Source organism: Pelobates fuscus, chromosome 3 (assembly GCF_036172605.1).
Source record: "Pelobates fuscus isolate aPelFus1 chromosome 3, aPelFus1.pri, whole genome shotgun sequence".
Lineage (NCBI taxonomy): Eukaryota > Metazoa > Chordata > Amphibia > Anura > Pelobatidae > Pelobates > Pelobates fuscus.
Window position 1 is genome coordinate 73,811,451 of NC_086319.1, and position 23,665 is coordinate 73,835,115.

General features: G+C 42.9%; 1 protein-coding gene across 1 annotated transcript in view; it reads right to left on the reverse strand.

Moving 5' to 3' along the window:
* The window catches only part of LOC134602379 (putative tetratricopeptide repeat protein 41), a 45,760-nt gene that overhangs the window by 2,298 nt on the left and 19,797 nt on the right, over positions 1–23,665 (reverse strand). The window contains exons 7-10 of the mRNA XM_063447210.1: positions 9,663–9,843; positions 6,209–6,359; positions 5,500–5,649; positions 185–318 (exon numbers count right to left, since the gene is read on the reverse strand). Coding sequence (XP_063303280.1) covers positions 185–318; positions 5,500–5,649; positions 6,209–6,359; positions 9,663–9,843 — 616 coding nt within the window. The remainder of the gene's footprint in view (positions 1–184; positions 319–5,499; positions 5,650–6,208; positions 6,360–9,662; positions 9,844–23,665) is intronic.

Consider the following 23,665-nt stretch of genomic DNA (forward strand, 5'->3'; position numbering starts at 1 on the left):
AAGATATTTATTCCATCAAGTGGACCTCATAGCATTAGTAGGCCCCCTTGCATGAGCACGCCCCTTACAAGGGTACAGCCTTTATCCCCCGAATGAGGGCTCCACCTGTATGTAGTTAATGGTTTGTTTTTTTACTAAAACAGAAGTTTTATTTACATTGTTACATCATTTCGATCAGTTTTACCTGCTTTTAATAATGTATTGCTCAGACTTAATGTGAGAGTCTCTTTCATTTCGGTTGATTGTGACAATTCCTCTGCAGCTTCCTTTATGTGTATTACCTCTTTGTAGTTTTCAAGTGCTTGTAACCTATGTGAACTGAGAACAGGAATGTTTTAGATAGTGTAGTGCTAGATATTTTATTTATAGATTTCAACTTGCTAGTTAGAAGGTTCTATGATTCCTATGGCACTAGACGCAAACAAATAAAGGAACACGTTGTAGTGGACAGGATTGGGATGGCAACATCTGCCGTCTAATTCTCGGGCTTTCTGTCCCTGGGAGACAAAGAGACTAGGTCCCTTTTCCCGCGCTTTGGCTACCAGGCACAGAGGCTTCTGGGATGAAGACCCCAGTCGTTTGGTGAGGAATACCCCCTTGAATGTGGGGCGGGCTTTCTGTACCTGGATGACAAAAAGTCTAAGTCTTTTTTCCTTCGCCTTGGCTCCCAGGTACAGAGGAATCCTGAGATGGAAACCCCTGTCTGCTTGTGTAGAAGACCCCTTGCAGAGGGTTATGCATAAAAGCCGTGTGTGGCACAATAAAATCGTGTTGTACTCCCAGATCTGTGTCTCGTCCAGTTACTGCGGAGAATGGAGGTCTGTTTAATTTGATGGTTCCAGAGTGGCTGAAGGAAGGAATTAATGGAGGTAACCGGTCGGGTTACCTGTGGTCCGCAACACTAATAGTATTGTAAAAGAGCATATGGATAACGAGACAGCTAAAATCTCATTAAAGCACAAATTGCTTCAATTAATTGTATCATGCTGTATTCCCAGCTGCAGTTTACTTGAAAAGAAATTGAAACAAAAACATCTAGAATATCTAGAATACTAACAAATAAAAGAGGCAATTACCTTAAAATGTTACCACTAAGGCCCAAATTTAATAGGTTTGGATAAGCTTTTCAAATTATATAATATTTTTGGATAAACTTTTAAAATATTTTTTTTTTCAAACTATTGAATTCCGAAAAACATATGCCACATAAAATATTTCAATAGATCAAAAAATATCAGACTATGTCACATATAATATTAAATTATCTTTCAAAATATTAAATCAATTTAAATGTTTATCCAAACTGACTAAATAATTTGAAAAGCTCAATAAAAAAATATTAAACCTGGGCCTTAGGCCTTGATTTAATATTGTTGAACAAGCTTTTCAAATGATTTAAATATTTTTGGATAAACTTTTAAAATGGACTTAAGCAGATAGGTGGAGCTCCGTGACAACTGACAGGATAGAAACCACTGACTAGAAACCTACGAGTTAGGACTTGTCATTGGACGGCAGACACTGGGGGTGGACATCGCCTTCAGGGACTTACTGTACTGGACATTCCACAATCTGAATACGCTCTGATTCAACTCACTAGCATTTTGACATATGGACTGACAGAAACCCTACACACACACACGCAACTGAAAACACCGCCCGTGACAGGGGTGATCAGAGGCCCTTAGAACCATTTGGTGACTCAGCGCTGTTGAGGTAGAGGTGATCGGTAAGCATGTTTTGGGCTCCGCCTTGGATGGGTATCGCATGGGAGGGGTCAGCACTTGCATTAGGACTTAGTTTTCTACCTTTAGTCTGGGCATTTGGCTACTTATGGTGGGGGTGCCGGGTCATGGAGGTGTTGTAAGATAGGTCTCCCACATACCTTACCTAACGGGAGGTACTTCAACATCACTGAACCGATTATAGCTCTCCCCGGATGTGCCCCGGATTACATCTGGACCCTACCACCAACGTCCCCACATATGTGGAAGATTTGCTGGTGTCATTGCCCATACGCTATCTTCCGACCTTGGCTGACCCGACCCCGCATAGCCCTAAACTCGAGACTTACTGGTCTCCCTACCCTGAAACTATATTACGCCCCGAACTAGCCTCGAATATCTAAGGCAATAACTACCTATGTGACATATCCATCCCCTGTCCACCACATGCAAGCGCCAACTGTAATCCATGTCTAGCCAGAATTATATCAGGCCGTGAATAAATACTTATACACACACAAATGCTACATGAAGGCGCTCAATACTGATTCCTGCTCTCTGCTTCCACATATAAAGGGAAGTAATCACGGAATTTGTCAACCTAGGTCAATACTTTGTTCACCTGACTTTGTGATGTTTAACTGTACTAAAATTGTTTTACTCAGACTGTACTGGTACTAGAATATTTTATGCTGGCTTTATCTTGTTTTGGAAATATTACGTTTTTACTTGGCCTGCGAGCCACTTATGTTGATTATTTCATCACAATAAACAGATTTACAAAAAAAAAAAAAAAAAAAAAAACAACTTTTAAAATGATTTACAAAAAAAAAAGTTGAAGGACCAATCCACACTCCAAAAGCACTTCAGCTTGCTGAAGTGTATTATTGGTGAGGAGTATCCTAATTTAACCCCAGTTTATAAAAGTGCTGATTTCTATGAAAATAAGCACTTTTATAAATTAACTAGGGAACTCCCCCCTGGCTGTCAATCAAACAGCCAGGGAGGATTACTTCCTACTTCAGTTAGCTCCCCTGAGCTAACGGAAGTGGCAGGCATGCTCTACTTGAGTCTGCCTGCCTCCTCCTCCCACTGTCACAGACCTCAGACCAGCTCCTAAGCTTCAGAATTGCACATGCAACAGGGTACATTTGGTTATTGGTTATGATTGGTTATTTCCATGTGAAGAGACTAAAAGTCTCTTCCGGGAAAAAAGAGGAGGGCTTACAAAGTCATTAGTCAATTAGTCATGAGTCATAAGATCTGCAGCTTTTCTTGGCTCTTTTAGAATATACTCCCAATGAATTCATACATAAAAATATGCATGCATGTATTAATTGGAGGTATATCTACTAAACTGTGGGGGAGTTTGTGAGGGGTTTCGGAAGTGTGGAGTGGTCCTTCAAATATAAAAAAATAAATCATGTATAAAAAATAAATCAAGGACTCAAGCACTCAACATGGCAGAACATTCTTTCGTGTAACTCTGGCTTTCTTAACACTAATCTACAACTAAATTGATTATGAGCAAAAGAGAATTCACCTTGTTTTGGCAGCAGACTGACGGTGTAACTGTCTGCACCATTAATCTGCCTGTATCATTAGTTTGGATGGGCTATCTTCTTGCCTTCAATCTGCGGCCTTGAGTGCCTGGCAACTGTGGGAGGCAGCCGATCTCCATACCAGGAGAGCACAACTGGCTAAAGGCCCTCTACAGCCCCGTTACCCCACCACCACCTGGGATAACCCAGTCTCCACTGGAGTATTGACTTTATTACAGCTACACAATCAGACAGGGCACGCGAAGCTGACCCTCTACAGTGTGCGCTCCAAGTTGGCCACCAGAGGGAAGCTGGCTGTACAACAACCACCTGCAGCGAGGGCCCCCTGTGAAGACCATATTCCCATTGCCTTTGAGCGACTTTGGTTGCAACTCTGTATCATAATCAATCGCAGAGCAGTGACATTTCCAGCGACTGCTGTGGCTCAACTGGGCCCTTCTGGACACCATGTGAAACTGTGGTCTGCTATGAGAGTTCTTGCTGTGCTGCTGACACTACCGATATGGAGAAAAGTGCTGGGAAAGGCATATATTCGACGAATGCATTGTGCCATGCATCTTGGTTACTCACCTGGACGACGTTCTGTGAACGTGCATACCTCTAGGCTCAGATCACCTGCTACGATGACCGACACTCAACACAAAAGGAGGCCCCATTGCAACCAATCCTATGAGATACATGTGCTAGTTCGTTACAGAATCTGGGCCTTGTTGGCAGCTGATTTGTGGGACTCATGATATTCCTCACCCTGGAGTAGATGTGATGTGTATGGGCAGACTTCCTCTTATCTCTGCATTTTTTGCAGCCCGAAAGGCATAGGCTGAGCATCTTTCTCATAGTTACTAAAAATCCCCTTTTTGCTAAAGTGGCCTGTCACGTCATTTGTATTAGTTAGAGCTCAGCATCCAGTGGTATTAAACCTTCAGACCTTATCCACAGTTTTATGTCACAGCTTTGTTATTTTTGTTCTTAGATTAACCTAGTAGAACTGTGCCTACGGCTAGCGTGTTTATTGAGACAGCCAAAACTGGGGTATGATTAATAATTCTGTTACTGATTACTGTATGTTTGCTAAAACTCCTATTTTCTTTTCTGTACCACAATAAAATCTCTCAATAAAAGAAAGATTGACAACAATAAAAAAAATAATAATAATATATATATATATATATATATATTATAAAAGTAAAATATTTTCATAATTAAAATCATTTTAAACGTTTATAAAAAAAAAATATTAATTCATTTGAAAAGCGTTTCCAACAATATTAAATCGAGGCCTTAATAATGGTGGGCGTTTTCGGACAATAGCACACAACACTGAAGATTCACCATCGTAAAACTCAAATTGAGAACTGTCCTTGCTAAAATGGGAAGAGTTAGATTTAATAAATTGTGGCAAAAAATTTAGTGTTCAGCAAAAACCACTGATTCTCTGATAAACCCAAACAGGTGGTAAAAAATTTGAGGATAGCAAGAAACAAATACAGAGAAAACAAGCCGGTGAGGGCCGTTGTGGGGCTACATCAAAACCTGATTACAATTAACACAAGATGAAGTTGACATGTTTGCATCATATTGCTATACCAAGGTTACAACAGCTTGCGTATTCCAGCATTATGAGAAGCCTGTTATGTTCCAAGAATATTCTCATCATTAAGACATGTAAATGTGTTGAATCAATTAAAGTGAGGAAAAAATGTTTTATACTTAATGATGCAAAAGTAACTTTATTGTTTCTTAAAGGGATACTCTAAGCACCAAAACAACTTTAGCTTAATGAAGCTGTTTTAGTGTATATATAGATGCCCCGGTAATCACATGGCTCAATTATCTGCCTTTTAGGTAAAGGAAGACTCCACTGCCCAAATACATTTTTTTTAGCTGGAAGATTGACACTTCTAGACAGCGGTAGATCCGCCTTGTGTATAAGAAAGTTAGGCATAGGAAAACTACTTTGTCTCAGTAAATCTTATGACTGGGTTTTTGCGGTTTTGTGGTGTGGCGATGACTGTGTATGGGGGAAGGGGGAGGGAGTGTGACAGTACCGCTTTAAATAAAAAATATTCTTCTTCGTGGGGGCTACTAGATCTTGAGGATTTTATTTAAAATCAGCTTTGAGCAACATAGCAGTAAGCAAACATCTTACAAAAATAGAAATTCCTGCTGTTTTATGACAGAAACCTTTTATTTTATATTTTTTATAACCTTACTATGTGTTATTCCTAGGGTGACTTTTTAAATCCGCTCTATATTCCAGGACCTCTCCACTTCGGATGTGTCTCTTTCCATATAGCTTGCATCGCATCTCATGGCAATCCTTTAGATGGCTTTCTGACTCTGAGAAGTTCCCAACAGCAAGTCTGGGGAGAAAACACGCATTTTGATGACACCAACAACCAACAAAGTCAACCGATTTATTGTTCAAAAGTTATTCGTAACAAACACGCTAGACTTCTAGAGTTGTGATCAGAAACAATTAAATATCATTTTTTTGAACCATGAATAGAACCAACTTTAGGAAATCTCTCCCCTCCTCCCCAAACTGCACTCAACTGTACTACAGCGGATGTGGGGATGCCTTTATTTAACCCCTTAAGTTTCATAGATAGTCCATGCTGGCTACACTGCTCTGGTCATTTATGGTCTCAATTCAGTTGGTGTCAGCTCTTTATGGGTCTGATTGTAATGAAGGCAAAAATGTAGCTGTCCCTAAGGGGCTAAAAATATTGTATTCAAATTGAAATATGAAAATGAAACCGCCTAACTCTTCCTCCAATCTGGGATATCAGCAACAACAGCTAGCTAAAAAAAATATTTTATCAATCTGTGGATTTATCTGTCCAGACATGTTTTGCATAAAATTATCGCGCATGTGTGTGTGTGTGTCTACACACATAAAGAACAATAAAAGAGACTTACTTTAAGAGGCCTTGACAAAGTTGTAGAGCTGCATTTTCATACGGTCCAGGACTGATTGACTGGAAATGATTGATAGCTTCTTCAAACGTCTTACTTTCTTGCCCTGAGCTTTGTATGGCATTGGATACAGCTAATTTACACTTTAATTGACCTGGTGAAAAAAATCAACAAATGTACATATAGCGCTTGTTCAGTCACATGTTGTTCCTTTACAGGTGATGTAATACTGATTTTCTGAAGGTGTAACATGCTATCCTTAAATATCCGCCACCTGGATTTTGCTTTGCTATTCAGCTTTCTGAATGAGAACATTTTGTACAGAAGGATCAGATATACACATACAGCTATTTCCAATCTATATAAAAAAAAAATATAAGATGTCACAACTAAATATTCTATTAATGGCACACAAACAATATTTGTCCCATAGGCAGAAACATCTCATATTAGATTTACCTGCAGAGTTCTATGAAAGAACATAAGTGTAAAAACATTGTGTTAAAGCCTTGTCATTTAATTATATTATTTCAAAGGGACCCTCTTGATGTAGTGGTTTTGGTGCATAGATGTTGTTTTCTTGAAAAATTTAAACATTGCTGTTTCTGAGAAATGGCAGTGTTTAAATTGTGTCCAACTACACACCTCTAGTGGTTGCCTGAAGGACTGTCACAAAAAGTGATTCTTCCTTCAAACCAAATGAAGAAAATAGATGGCTGGGTTCACACAGGATATATCCACTAGGCAGACTTTATTGGAGTGGAATGGTCTTCATGTTCGGTATCATCAAATACAGCACGATGATGTCAAGCACGTCTCTATGAGAAACACTGGATTGCTGGAAAGTAGCAATTATGCAATTGTACTGTAGGTCCATAATGCTGGTTTATTAGAGGCATTGGATTGGACCAGAGTCTGAAGCAAGAAACCCATATTGGTACTGGATAACAGTAAGTTTTATGGTTTGTTTTTTTTACATTTGAAATGGTGAGTGGGGGCTGAATTAAAAAAAAAAAAAAACAAGTAAAACTTAACTTTAAAAAATTATATATATTTAGAGTGTTCCTTTAAATAAAGATCCCCAATCATTTTTGAGATAGGCATAATAATTTATTTGTAGAAAGAATGACAATGGTTGTTGAAAGTATGATGCATTACTTGCACTAGCAGTACTCTCTGCTTCCGCACCAGGGCTGGCAATGGACTGCAAGATGTGGCCCGCAATCTCAGTGTTCTCCGGGTCAGTAGACTGACCCACTGTTGCAATAACCTAAGTTTTAATCAGCGTTTAAAGCGCTTAGTTCTCTGTGAATGATCTGTCACGCCATGTGTGCAGGACCTACAGATGAAGGTTGTGGGAATATAAAAAGTTGCACCCCACCACTGCAGCAGCCTCCACCTGTCAAGTCCAAGGGCCATTCACACAGTGATCTGTGAGTTTTATGCAGAAAAAAAGGCCATTCATTTGTATCCCCCCCAGGCATAATGCTGGCGCCCCCCTCCCCCCCCCCACTATATACTACTGACTTCTCCAGGGCTGCACTTTTCAGTGAAACTCCCTTCCCTTCTCCATTAGACTTTCACCCAGTCTCCACTCCTTCAAAAAATCTTTGAAAACACACTTCTTCAGGAAAGCATATAATTTAAACTGTTAGCCCCCCCCTTCCATGACTCCTCTCCTGCAACTGTCAAAAATAACCTAAGTTCTCAGTGAATACTTTTCTAGCAACCTATTTCATTACCCCTACTTATACCCTTTGTGTCACTATACCCCACTCCCGCTAGCATGTAAAATCATTAAGCAGGGCCCTCAACCACTCTGTTCCTGTGCGTCCGTTTGTCTTGTTACAATTACGTGTCCACCCATTGTACAGCGCTACGGAATTTGCTAGCGCTATATAAATAATAATAATAATAAAATAATAATAATTATGACACTGCTGCATTATAAGTGAGATTTAGCAGCAATGATAATCCGAGAGTGCAGAGGTTAGTTTAACCCAGAATTTCAGCCTATCATTAAATTTGAGCTTGATATGTTGAGTTCCCCCTCCCCAGTTACACAAATGTTCTTTCTTGTTAGCCATTTTGCTAAACAATACTTGAAGAGTTTCTTCAACGCTTTATACTGATGTGATTATTTTACATTAAATTGTCCTATAGGGCACTGGTAGCTTGTCCACCACCCTGTAAAAGAAGATAAAACTTACCTGGAACCCAGCACTGATTCAGCAAGAATTCAGCCAATGCCACACTGCACCATTCCTTCCTTCTCCATGGTCCAATCAAATGCTTCTCATCAAGCATTTGATTGGACCATTCTCACCGGCTCAGAGCACATGCGCAGGCTCTGAGACAGGGAGGGATGAGAGAGAGAAGACAGAGGAGAAAAGGTGGGTAATAAAAAAAATATAGCTCTGAATGTAGGGAGGGTAGGAAGTGCACAGTGGGAGGGGAGATCTAGGCAGTGTCATCAGCGCGCAGCGTGTTCTATGACAAACTTAATTTTTGCGCAGAATTGACTTTAGGTAGCCCATCATGTGTGCCCCCAGCACAAAAGTCCATATTTCTCTGTGTGTGCAGCCTTAAAGGAACACTATAGTCCTTTAGGGTTCATTAACAAAGGGATTTAACTCCTAAATGGCAGAGGATTGAGCAGTGAGGCTGCAGGGGCATGTTCTATACACCAAAACTGCTTCATTAAGCTAAAGTTGTTCAGGTTACTATTGTGGCCCTTTAATTGAGTAACTTGTCACATAATTGAGTAACTTATATTTAGTAACATAGGAGGTATAAATCCTGCTATGCACACATTGTATAATACATAAAAGACATATTTAAGGAAAAGTTATATAGAGTTTGAACTAGTTGAAATAAACTGAAACAGAAAGAATATATATTGTAAGGAAAAATATAGCAAGACGCTTAAATGATCATAGGAAATAGCAAGGAAAGGCTGCATCCAAAATAGAGCATGCAAACCATAGCATAAACCAAAATAGAAAATGGCAAAAGGCCAGTAAGGAATAAAATTACAATTCAGGTACAGAAAGCACTAAGTAAGCAAGTGATTTTAATCTGCACTTAGATCTTTATCTGTACTTGTTACATTTAGCCAAGCATACTTTGCTTAATATGTTTAATTTTAAATCAACTGAGACAGACAAGAGGTCAAGGCACATTTAAACTTGAACATAAGACATAACAAATACCAATCTTTGTTTAAGCGGTAGAGCACGGAAGAAGTAATGCAACTCTCGAGATGCTTAGATGGGAAAGGACAAAACTGATTTGCAACCCTGGCCTAGACGATTTAAATACGGTCAAACTTCAATTTTTTTCCACTATGATGATTTCCACTAATAGCTACAAAACTGTGGATTTATTACGTGGTCCAACTGTCACAAGGAAGGAATGCAAACTACCTTTAACGCTGTATAAATGTATACTTAAATACCTTGGAGTTTAAGGAGCTGTGCATCATCTTCTACATCCTGTGCAGTGATACTCTCAAATGTATGCAGTGCTTTTTGATAGTAAACAGAAGCCTTTTGCCAAGATGCAGTGTCTGTGTGCAAGTCACCAATAGACTTACAGGTCCATAAAAGTACAATGATGCTCTTCTTATCCAATGTACTCTAAATAAAAGCATAATGAAAAATATATAAATTAAAAGAAAACATGTTTTCAAATAATATTAATTGAAAGTATGTCTAATGATATCTAAGAACATTCACGCTAGAGATCCCAAGTTAAATACACTATATAGGTACTATGTACTATAATATATATTAAAGTGTAAATTAAAAACCATTTAGTGTATTTTAAAGTAAAGACCATGTACTATACATTCTGGTAGCAGAACTGCAAGCAATATGTAGGGTTTCTTTCAAATGTGATCAAGTGAGAAGGAGAACCCTTCTTTAGGTGGTTTTCCTACTCTTCATAACAGCAACTGTAGCACCAATATTGTGGTTGTTCCTAGAAGAGCAATAGGGGGAAACGGAGCTTGACCGCGAGCCGGAGCGGACGCAACTCTGCATCGCTCCACACTAAAAACGGTTAAAAAGCCTGATATTTGAGGTTTACAACCCTCCAACACCCTATTCCTGTCCAGGTATATATGCTGAGCACCTCCCAGGAGCACCCTATGCTGTTTGTATACCCGGCGAGGGTGAACCGGTGGAAACGCAGGCCTGGAGCCTACAGGGCCACAGCAGGCCTCGATTGCCGACACTGCTGAGCGGCTTTGAGTCTCGAGAGGACCCAGAGGCAGAAGACTTCCCTGCTGCATATTTACCTGTCCCAGCATCGATGGGCCACCGGTCCCAAAAGCCACCCCCGGAATCAACATCCATGGTCCAGGGACATAGGAGCCCTGCTGCAGCGACAACCGCCTCCTAAGATGGCAGGAGTGGTGTGAACCCACAAAGGTACCAGCAGACCCCATACAACCTGACTTGCCTCCAGAGCAGGTACAAATAAACAAGGGAGACTCAGACGGGTCAGCCCCAGTTACACAGCAGGACTTTCTCAATCACAGAGATCAAGAGCCTCCTGGCAGCCTACGTGGCGGCCATTAAGGTGGACGTGCAAGCAGTCACTGACAGGGTGAAGTCCACGGAAGACGACATCTAGCAGGGACTGTCATCCCTACAGGATTCTCTCTCTCTCCATTACATAGCCCTAGATGACAGGACCTGACACAACCACCTCAAGCTTAGGGGGTTACCTGATACCGTCACGCCTGACGAGCTCCTTTACTATATGAGGCGACTCGTAGCCTCATTACTGCCACCGACGCATGCTAACAAATTTATTATAGATGGGATTTAGCGTTTACTGTCACGATTCGGGAACCTAACACGCTAACAGGTCACAGATAGTAAAGCCCCTTACAGCCGCCCGCGGGACCCTGACATTTACCATCATCGAGCAGAGCAGCCTCAAATATGGTTCGTGCACGGCGGCGCCTGACTTCCGGTGTGAATGGCGGTGCCTTGCTAGAGCTCCGAGCGATCTGGTCCTACAGCAGCGATTATCAGCCGCAATCCACAGCCAAAACCACCCTAAAGATACACCTCAGCACCCACAAATCGGAGGTAGAACTGAGGGAATGGGAGGAGGAAGAAAGTCCAAGCAGGGGTCGACCGTGGCCCCGATCTTCAAAAACCGCAGGCCGGAGGAGGAACAGAAGGCCGGTGAGCAAAAGGAGTATGACTCCGACTCCACAGCTAGCGACATTAGCCACCACCACAACAACAGCCCCATCACAAGGGAAGACCTCCGAGGTTTACTACAAGACATAAAAGCTAATCTGACTGCAGAATTTACAAAGCATTTAGCGCCCATACGGGCAGGCCTCACTGACCTCGTGCAACGCACTAGCTCCCTTGAAGATAAAATGGCCGCCACCACAGTCAGAACAGACCTCCACGACCAGGCCATAAAAGACCTGAGAGAACAGGTGAAGCAACTCGAGGATGCCCAGGAAGATCTTAATAACAGATCACGACGTAACAATATCAGAATCAGGGGCATACCCGAGGCGATAGATATGGAGTCCCTCGCGACCACTATCAGGGAGACATTCTGCAGCCTACTTCCAGAGGCTCCCCCTGCCGAACTACTCCTAGACCGTGCCCACAGGGCCCTGCGAGCTCCCACACCGGGCATGACCCGCCCGCGGGACGTGATAGTAAGGCTACACTATTTCCACATCAAGGAGGCCATAATGAGAGCCGCCAGAAACACTCCTCTCCAAATTGAAGGCCATCCAGTGATGTTCTTCCAAGACTTAGCCCCTAGCACCTTAAGAAAACGCAGAGAACTGCGCCCACTTACAATGGAACTAACACGGAGGAGAATCCGGTACGCTTGGGGGCATCCCTTTAAGCTCACGGTACGTAGAAACAACCAAACGTACACTTTGCACGACATCGCAGATGCAGCCAACTTCGCTGAAAGGATGGGTCTCCCCCACCTCGAGACCTCCAACGGCGAGAGATCTAACAGAGCCCAGACACCACCGACCCGGAGAGAAGAAGCACCACATCACCGACTTCGCTCACCTGCTGAAGACCTGCACCCCAACGATCAGAATTAAACACCACCGACTGGCAAGAGGACTCCACATAAAGGCCACACCTGGCATCCCAACACAGACTGTACAAAGCCACCCACCCAGAGACTCCGACACATGAAACCCCAAGACTCACCCGGAGCTGATGCGACGAAGATCTTCAACATCACCACAGCTAACCTGACGACTAAGAAGCCGACTCTTCATAACAACATCATAAGTATTTCTTAATATTGGTAGGGCATGATTGCAAAACACACCACCACCCACCCCCGCACCATAGCTTAAACCATCGGGGCCCCTTCACCCCGATAACTGCACATGAGACACCTCCACAATTGCTGTGGATAATGATAACGTTACTCCATCAGAAACTACCACAAGCAATGGACACACCACAACCCCAACATAATAGAAAGCACCCACTACCACCATACACCATACATAATATTTGGGGACACCAGGGAACTAACAAACACCAACAAAATTAATAAAAAAAAAAAAAAAAAAAAAAAAAAAAAGAGGAACAAAGCCAAACTGGTCCAACAGTGCTCCCCATGAATGCTTAACACCCTGAGTACAGGAAATACAATAAGCCTAGCATTGTAATGATAACCAGAAGTATAAAGCTTGTAAATATTGCACATTTCATGACGTATGGAGCACTTAAGGACTAGATTTGTACAGAAGTGTCAAATGATAAGAGGCGGGGGGTTTGATGGGAATGTATTGACATTGGGATTGTATTAATATTAAGTGCGCAACCAAAACGTTCTATTAATGTTATGAATATTGTTGATCGACTAGCAGGCGCTGTTATAAAACTGATCTATGTTTATTTTGAACAGGAACGCTTCTGACTAACCAGGGTATACACACCACGATATCCTGCCCTACTATGATGACTAAATTATTAGACGAAACCCGCACTGGGACGCATCACCCTCTGGGGGAGACTCACAACGCTCAACAGACACCTGACTCTGGGTACAGTAAGCACCTCCACCACACATTCTATGGCACCACACTCCTGGGGCCTCTCCCCGTTCCTCCCCGACCGCCCCCGCCCCTAGGGGGGGAGGCGGGGGGGGAGGGGGCGATGCCACAGGGCCCAACACATGGCATACACAATACTAGGACCTCGAAACATCAGGACATTGCACCGACAAAAATATAGGACCAGAAAGCGACTCTGGCTACCCGCCACCACAGACCACCACACTACCTACTCCCACCCCTACCCTATAAGGAGCGGTCAGGCGCACCACCCCACCACCTGCTGGCAACGTATAAGACCAGTAGTTCGGCCCCTAGGGCCCTTTTCAATAGAACCTCACACTCCCTACATCTCACCCTCCCCAACCCACACCCCTCCCTAGAACCCACCACTGAGGCACGGGATCACAGCCCGCAACCAGGCACATCCGCCACCTCGCCCATAACCCGCATAAACTCTACATACCACGTCAAGAAGCAGAACCAGCATAGAATCTAGGCCGCTACGATGCCCCTATCAATAAAATGCGTTTCTATCAACGTTAACGGCCTCAACACACCCATTAAAAGGCACGGCCTACTTCGATGGGCACACAGGCAACACATAGACGTACTGCTCCTACAAGAAACGCACTTCACGTCCACGAGATCGTTCCCCCTTACAAACCGTTACTACAAACAAAGCTACATGGCCCACTCCCCAAATACTAAAACTAAAGGGGTGGCAATTCTACTCAAAACCACATGCCCCCTAACGGACGTCGGGTGTGTCATGGATCCACAAGGACGATATGTTACAATAGAAGGAAAAATAGGCGCTACCCCCTATGCCATAAGCTCAGTCTATGCCCCATCTGTTCCTAACAGCACGTTCTGGCAACATTATGCATCGCACCTACAGGCGTATGCAGGCAAACGCTTAATAATAGGAGGAGACTGCAACGCCACACATATCCCGGCCATAGATAGATCAACTCGCGAGACGAACGCTCCGCAACCGTCCAGAAACGACACATATTTCGCACAATTCTTAGCCACACAATCATTAGTCGACATATGGAGGGCACAACATCCGACCACCCGTGATTACACCTTCTACTCACACCCGCACTCCTCATACTCACGTATAGACCACTTTCTCGTATCCCCGAACCTGACAACGCAGATAAGTCACTCGTCCATAGGCACTATCTCACAGTCGGATCATGCCGACATAACTATCACCATCCGCATACCAGACTTAAAACGACCTTGGTCGTGGAGGCTGAACCCACTACTCCTACACGACACCCAAATCAGGCTCTCAATCGCCAAAGCCATAAAAGACTACTTTGACACCAACACTACCTCGGTTGCTTCCCCAATAACACTGTGGGCTGCACACAAACCAGTGATCAGAGGAACCCTCATTAGCTTAGCCTCTGCCCACAAAAAAAGAAAAACGCAGCAAATAACGGAGACGCTTACCGAGCTACGAAAACTAGAAATGAGCCACAAACATAACCCACAACCACAAACGCTACGAGACCTAATTGCCACAAGAGACCGCCTCAAAAGACTCACACACACAGACACGACCAAAGCCATGATGTGGCTTAAGCAGAAATACTATGAAACGGGCAATAAAGCAGACACTATGTTAGCCCGGCGACTTAAGAAACGCATAGAATCCAAAAAAATATCATCAATACGCACAAAAACGGGCACAATTAGCAACTTGCCTGATCAGATAGGAGACACGTTCCAACAATATTTCAAATCACTATATAACCACTCCCCACACCTCAACCAAGAGAACGCAACATATCAGGAACAACTGGACAAATACCTACAAGGCGCATCATTACCCGCCCTATCCCAGGCCGCCAAACAAACCATAGCAGCTGAGGCAACGGTAGAGGAGGCTGCGACAGCCCTCGGGGCCTGTAAACCCAACAAATGCCCAGGCCCAGACGGATATACTGCCCTTTACTATAAAGAATTCAGCCCCTTACTCCTCAAACATCTATGTGCAGTGTTTAACGCTACCCTGAAAGGAGATCACCTCCCACCTGACATGACGACAGCGAACATATGCCTACTCCCCAAACCCAATAAAGACCTTACAGAACCGGACCATTACAGACCGATCTCCCTACTCAATGTAGACCTCAAAATTATGAGCAAAATGATGGCTAATAGACTCAACCCGTACCTAGAAAAACTAATACACCCAGATCAGGTGGGTTTTGTCCCCAACAGGCAGGCACTGGACAACACGCGCAGGAACATTGACCTCATCTGGCTGACCCAACACCGCAAAATCCCCACCACAGTAATATCATTAGATGCCGAAAAGGCATTTGACCGCCTGCTATGGCCCTTCCTGTACCGCACATTAGAACACATGAACTTCCCGAGCTCATTTCTCGCATTCTTGCGGGCGACGTACCACTCCCCGCAAGGAGCCTTACTACTCCCCAACATCTCCCCACCTAGATTTCCGATCCTAAACGGAACGAGACAAGGCTGCCCACTCTCACCCCTCCTGTTCGCCATATCCCTAGAACCCCTTCTTCAGGCAATCCGCACCAACCCTAACATCGAAGGTGTCAACATCAGAGGAGACTCATACACAGTATCCGCTTACGCAGACGATATACTCCTCACGCTCACCAATCCAGATCACTCCATAGATCCCACACTAGCCACCATACACGAATACGCATTAGTAGCAGGGTACAAACTGAACATCGCAAAATCGGAAATACTACCGATACAACTGTCGGACTCGCAACTATCCAACCTAAAAAACAAATATCCATTCCGAATATGCCCCTCTAACATAACATACTTGGGAATTCAACTCCCAGCTGACCTAAACACATTATATGAGAAAAACTACACACCGCTCCTACGTAAAGCACACACCGACCTCCAAAAATGGGAACCTCTGGGAATATCATGGCTAGGCCGGATCACATCAATAAAAATGAACCTTCTCCCCAGATTGTTGTATCTCTTCCAGGCACTACCCATACCTCTCCGCACAACAGATTTCAAAGCTTTACAAACTGCGGTTGACAAGTTCATTTGGAACGGGCGTAAGCCCCGGGTCCGCAGAGCCACGCTATATGTCCCAAAAAAACAAGGAGGCTTGGGGTTACCAAATTTCATACACTATCACGCAGCCGCACAACTGACCCAAATCCAACACTGGCATGCACCTCCGCAAACCAAACGGTGGGTAGACATAGAACACACAATTTTCGGAAGAGATCACCCGTCTCTCTACATGTGGGTCCCTAAACCATATAGACCACTGCCCCCCCCAACCGCCCCCTCCATCACTCACTCCCTGGACCTATGGGACAAACTACAGACCAAATACGACCTATCCTCTTTCCTCTCCCCAATGACCCCGATCTGGAGGAACAGACTGTTCCCACCAGGACTAACCCCGAAGCACTTCGCTAGCTTCGACCAAAGAGACATGGACAGGCTTAAGCACTTATACATAAACAATAAGGTGATACAATTCTCGGAAATCAAAGAAGCGGACACACTGACGACATTCGATCACTTTAGATTCATTCAACTACGCAGCTTTGCCACAAACCCGATAATTCAACAAGCAGGCACAGCAACGCCCTCCCGATTCGAAAAAGAATGCACACACTGCCCGACCAGAAGGGGACAAATTTCAGACCTGTACACATCCATAGCAACTCACCCCACTCAAATCACGCTCCCGTACATAGCAGCCTGGGAGAAAGACCTAGGACCCCCGGGAGACAACACTGACTGGGCTGACATCTGGGACGCTACAGCATCGATCTCTATCTGTGTAACTCACACAGAACAAGCATATAAGATGCTATTCCGCTGGTACCTTACGCCCAAACGCTTAGCAATTATACACAAAACACCCGACACTTGTTGGAAAATGTGCGGCGAACAAGGAACGTTCCTCCACTGCTGGTGGACTTGCCCCAAAATCAAACCCCTGTGGACGCAGGTCACTACTCTACTGACAAAAATCTTGCACAAACCGTACCCACTAGACCCATGGGCGCTGCTGCTCTCCAGGCCCTTGGAAGACCTAACCAGAGCAGAAAACAAACTTAGTGCCCGTATCGCCCTTGCAACAAGGAGAGCAATAGCGGAACTATGGTCGACCACTCGAATCCCTTCACCAACGATCATCACCAAAAAAATATTAGATCACATACAAATGGACAAACTTACGTCCTTGATCCATGACACACCTCGACGCTTCCACAAAATCTGGGACCCATGGATCGAGGGAGACACCACACTACCATGGTAGCGCTAACATACGCAACAACAGACCAGCCACTCCTGGAATATGGGCCCACCAATACACACGATTAAAATGACCCACTAACTGTAAGGTCCCCATAGAACATACCCACCGCCTAACCCCACCGGGAATATCGGGCTGGGATCCCGTGCCGTACCTCACCCTACCTAACCACCCAAAGCACCCCCCACCGGGGAGAACTCTCCAAAGACTTACTCCCCACCCAGGACACCATTACCTCACCCCGATACCAGGCTCAGATACTTAGAATCCCCACTATATCATGACACACAAACCCGAACACACGCAAACCCAAACTACAAAAGACGCTTGTGACTCAGGTCTAGAACTGACCCCATGAAACAAAAAACAGACTTTCTACACCATAACTCACAACGACCAAACGCATCTTTTCTGGGAACCGCAGAGGGAGACGCGGGAGGAGGGAGGGAGATAATAGAATGACTACTACCGGAACGCAACAAGGACTCCCTAGAAACCACAGAGACGCATCAAGCCATACGGGCGTGCAATAGATAACGCTGATATACACCAAGACAACCAAGGCCCACCCACTATCGATATTGCACCCCCTCCCCGCCACACTAACACTCTCGCTTTCAACACCCCGTTGAGAGACCAAACCCTTCCCAATGATGCATAACGACAACACATATGACGGACAAGCGGGTGACTATACGGGAAAACCTTCCAGAATGCTTGGGGGTGAAATATATACCACCAACCCTCCCCGAAATTCCCCGCATGTTACCACACCCCCACTTATGTGGGATAATTACAGCAAAATCGAATAGGGCAACCGTACCCCCTCCCCTTCCTAGTTCTGTACCCTCCCCTAACCCTTAGAACCAAAGCAGCAACAAATGTTACATATGTAGTACAAACGTACTAACAAACATCTAATAACGTAACCAATGAAAGACCTTATCTTATAAGTATCTCATGTACGTCTGTCATTCACATGGTAATTAAGCTTTTTGATCTTTGTAATAATAATAATCTTACTCCCTTGTTTCCTTCTGTACCCCCACCCCAATGACAATGAACACGTTATAAAATATGACAAAATTAAAGAATTTAAAAAAAAAAAAAAAAACTAAAAATAAACAAACAAGGGTACCCGTACCCCCTCCCCTTTCTATTTTGTACCCCTCCCTAACCCTTAGAATCAGCACAGCAACAAATGTCGCATGGATAGCACAAAAGTACCAACATACGTATGATATTGCAACCAATGAAAAACCTCACCTTGCATGTATATTATGTACGATTGTCATCACAATGGTAAATAAGCTGTTTGACCTCTGTAACAATAATTTTATTCCCTTGTTCTTTTCTGTACCCCCACCCCATTGACATTGAAAACATTATAAAATATGACAAAAATAAAGAATTTTAAAAAAAAAAAATATGGTTCGTGCATTGCTCTACCTCACAGGACAAAAGACTCCTGATGACAGCACTCCGTGGCAATATGCCATTAACAATTAACATTCGAAAGGAGAGTGTCTCTCAATCTACCAGGACCTAACCAGATCCACGCTACAATGGCGAAGATCTCTGAACCCCATCACCAGCATCCTGACAGAAGTGGGAATGGAATACCGTTGGAGATCCCCCAAGTTCCTGGTGGTCACACACAAGGGGACTGTACACAAGATATCCACACTGGCGGAGTCACCGACCTTCTTTAACCCCTTAAGGACCAAACTTCTGGAATAAAAGGGAATCATGACATGTCACACATGTCATGTGTCCTTAAGGGGTTAAGGCCAGGCCTCCCTGGTCTTAAACAGGCTAACGACCAACGATCCAGCACAGACATCCGGGTTCCCAGGCAGGTAGGACCATCCACATCTCTAGACCACTTGAATTCGCAACCATGAACCTGAATTCATCGGGAGCCAATTTACACAGCTGCAGCCCGAACATTTATATACTGTTTCGATGATGTTTGATTTATACCCAGTTTAATTGTTTCACTATGTTAGAGAGCCTACTGGCTAGCAATTACACCATCTGGCACCCAGAATCTTGGGGGCATGCCCCTATGGTAAGAAGAGTTATACCACTCCACTGACAGCCCTCACCCCCCCGACACCCCTTTGGTTAGGGGCACATCTAGAAGAAGGCCACATGATAACAACCCACCTGGGTTACATTTAAGACCTCCCGTTCCACACGGCCATTCTCCCTAAGCATTTCACACACTCCTGTTAAATGTACCAATGTTGGATTGAAACACATGTGATAAATGCCTAGTTACTGCCAAATGTACAACCTGTTTTTATGTGTATGTGCATACGTTTACTATGCTTTATTTCTGTAACTTATCCTACATTGCCACGATAAAAATGAAAATTTTAATAAAAAGAGATTGACAAAAAAAAAAAAGAAGAAGAAGTAAGGGATGAAGCCAGCATGTTGGTGTTGGGAGGGGGGGAGTGTTCCCTAGGTATACAATGTATAGGTATAATTGTATACGGTTATACTGTGATACTTTGGCATTATATATACACACATCAACAATTCTAAACAGAGCAACATCACATCTTATTCTGAAGTGTATCTTCCTGGAACACCTCAGCAAATTCAAGGAAACAACAGGAAACTAGTAATGGTTTAACAGTATCCCAGAACTTTAATAAATAGCATATATATGTATGTCTATTTCAGTTCAAGGGATAGTATAGGCAAGAAATGACTCCAGCTAATTTAAAGCACCATGCAAAGAAAAAAAGAAAAAGTTAATACTCACCTCTAAAAATGCTGGGGTTGCTGCAGGCAGACTCCTCGCTGACAGAGAAAGAGGCGCCACTACTCAGAGGCCTATCATTCTGGTCTGGTCTTATTCCATAAACTCTTGTGCAACAGGGGATTTGTAGCTTATTCCCTTAACCCCTTAGCGCTTTACGGTGTTCCATGGTGTCCCGCTTTTAATGGGCTTAAAAGCCGTTGCGGAGGCATGGAACACAGTAATGGTTTGGAGGCCCAGTGCCCGTGTACACACTTATGCTGCGATCTGCTTCTGGGGGACTGCCTCCCCCAAATGCCCTGAATTTTATATATATATATACAGGGAGTGCAGAATTATTAGGCAAGTTGTATTTTTGAGGATTAATTTTATTATTGAACAACAAACATGTTCTCAATGAACCCAAAAAACTCATTAATATCAAAGCTGAATATTTTTGGAAGTAGTTTTTAGTTTGTTTTTAGTTATAGCTATTTTAGGGGGATATCTGTGTGTGCAGGTGACTATTACTGTGCATAATTATTAGGCAACTTAACAAAAAACAAATATATACCCATTTCAATTATTTATTTTTACCAGTGAAACCAATATAACATCTCAACATTCACAAATATACATTTCTGACATTCAAAAACATAACAAAATCAAATCAGTGACCAATATAGCCACCTTTCTTTGCAAGGACACTCAAAAGCCTGCCATCCATGGATTCTGTCAGTGTTTTGATCTGTTCACCATCAACATTGCGTGCAGCAGCAACCACAGCCTCCCAGACACTGTTCAGAGAGGTGTACTGTTTTCCCTCCTTGTAAATCTCACATTTGATGATGGACCACAGGTTCTCAATGGGGTTCAGATCAGGTGAACAAGGAGGCCATGTCATTAGATTTTCTTCTTTTATACCCTTTCTTGCCAGCCACGCTGTGGAGTACTTGGACGCGTGTGATGGAGCATTGTCCTGCATGAAAATCATGTTTTTCTTGAAGGATGCAGACTTATTCCTGTACCACTGCTTGAAGAAGGTGTCTTCCAGAAACTGGCAGTAGGACTGGGAGTTGAGCTTGACTCCATCCTCAACCCGAAAAGGCCCCACAAGCTCATCTTTGATGATACCAGCCCAAACCAGTACTCCACCTCCACCTTGCTGGCGTCTGAGTCGGACTGGAGCTCTCTGCCCTTTACCAATCCATCCATCTGGCCCATCAAGACTCACTCTCATTTCATCAGTCCATAAAACCTTAGAAAAATCAGTCTTGAGATATTTCTTGGCCCAGTCTTGACGTTTCAGCTTGTGTGTCTTGTTCAGTGGTGGTCGTCTTTCAGCCTTTCTTACCTTGGCCATGTCTCTGAGTATTGCACACCTTGTGCTTTTGGGCACTCCAGTGATGTTGCAGCTCTGAAATATGGCCAAACTGGTGGCAAGTGGCATCTTGGCAGCTGCACGCTTGACTTTTCTCAGTTCATGGGCAGTTATTTTGCGCCTTGGTTTCTCCACACGCTTCTTGCGACCCTGTTGACTATTTTGAATGAAACGCTTGATTGTTCGATGATCACGCTTCAGAAGCTTTGCAATTTTAAGAGTGCTGCATCCCTCTGCAAGATATCTCACTATTTTTGACTTTTCTGAGCCTGTCAAGTCCTTCTTTTGACCCATTTTGCCAAAGGAAAGGAAGTTGCCTAATAATTATGCACACCTGATATAGGGTGTTGATGTCATTAGACCACACCCCTTCTCATTACATCGATGCACATCACCTAATATGCTTAATTGGTAGTAGGCTTTCAAGCCTATACAGCTTGGAGTAAGACAACATGCATAAAGAGGATGATGTGGTCAAAATACTCATTTGCCTAATAATTCTGCACTCCCTGTATATATATATATATATATTTTTTTTTTTTTTTTTTTTAAAGCAAAAAAGATATATATCATATATCATTATACATATATTATTATCCTGACAAAAGTTCCAGTAGAGAACTAAAACGTTTATTCACTGTGGCAGGTGCTGAATAAAAGATACGTTTTTTTTTCACCATATTTCTAAGTACCTGGAGTGCTGTCTTTAAACAGTATTTTCTATATACACACACACATATATATATATAAAAATGTCCAAATACTTGCCCTCCAGTAGTCTTATATTAAAGCCCGGTGCTGATAAAGCAAAATGATATAAACAGGAAAATAGAAAATAGCACTCCAAGGACTTCATAAGGGTATGGTGAAAAAAATAACTTAGCTTTTATTCAGCAACTGCCACAAAGTATCAACCTTTCAGTTCTATTACAGAACTTTTGCCAGGAGATGCAATAATTATATATATTTTATATATATATATATATATATATATATATATATATATATTTTATAAAATAAATACATAACAGAAAATAAATAAAACAATGAAATTTTTAAAAAAAGATTATATATAGATTAATAATTTCATTCTAACTGTATTTCGATATATATATATATTTATCTGTGTAGGCCAAAACAATACTGCTCTTTTTTGCTCCAATAAAACAGCTATTTGAGTCAAATAGGACCTGGTTTATGTCTGTGTATGACTGTATCCCTGCATCTGTATGTCAATGTATGTCTGTATTTCTCTGTATGACTACTCCTGCAATCAGACACGGTATACACATAATGACACACTGCCACAAACACACACACAGCATACACAATCAGATATGGTATAGACACAATGACACACACATCATACACACTCAGATATGGCATACACACAATACTACACCTACACTCTAACACAGTATGCACGCTTACACTCACTGCTACACATACACAATGCTACACACACAGTCAGACATAGTACACATTGTAATTATTTATTTTCCTCTTATGTTACGGTACTCCCAATGTTCTTACATAATATCCAGTGACATTGTGTCCTGTGATGTCACGCATACATAATTCATTATGAACATTAGCATGGCCGGTATTTTTTTCCCAACAAAGGTGGCAAACCTTAAACCTAAAGATTACTTAAAATATCACTAAACGGCATGAAAACCACACAAACTCCACCAACCTTAATTAGGGTTTATTTACTAAAATAGAATTGTTGAAGACTCGCAATGAATTGCACATTTTACATCAAAATAGCTGAGCTGAAAAAAACAAAGCAGTTAAAGACTTTTCCAATTGGCTATTTTGTCCCAAAATGTGCAATTACCTTGAAAATTACCTAATTTAATGAATTATAAAGAAATGATGGAAGTGCACTCAACCCTTCATCAAGGAATCCAGGGTGCTCCAATGGACAAGTCCCAGTACCA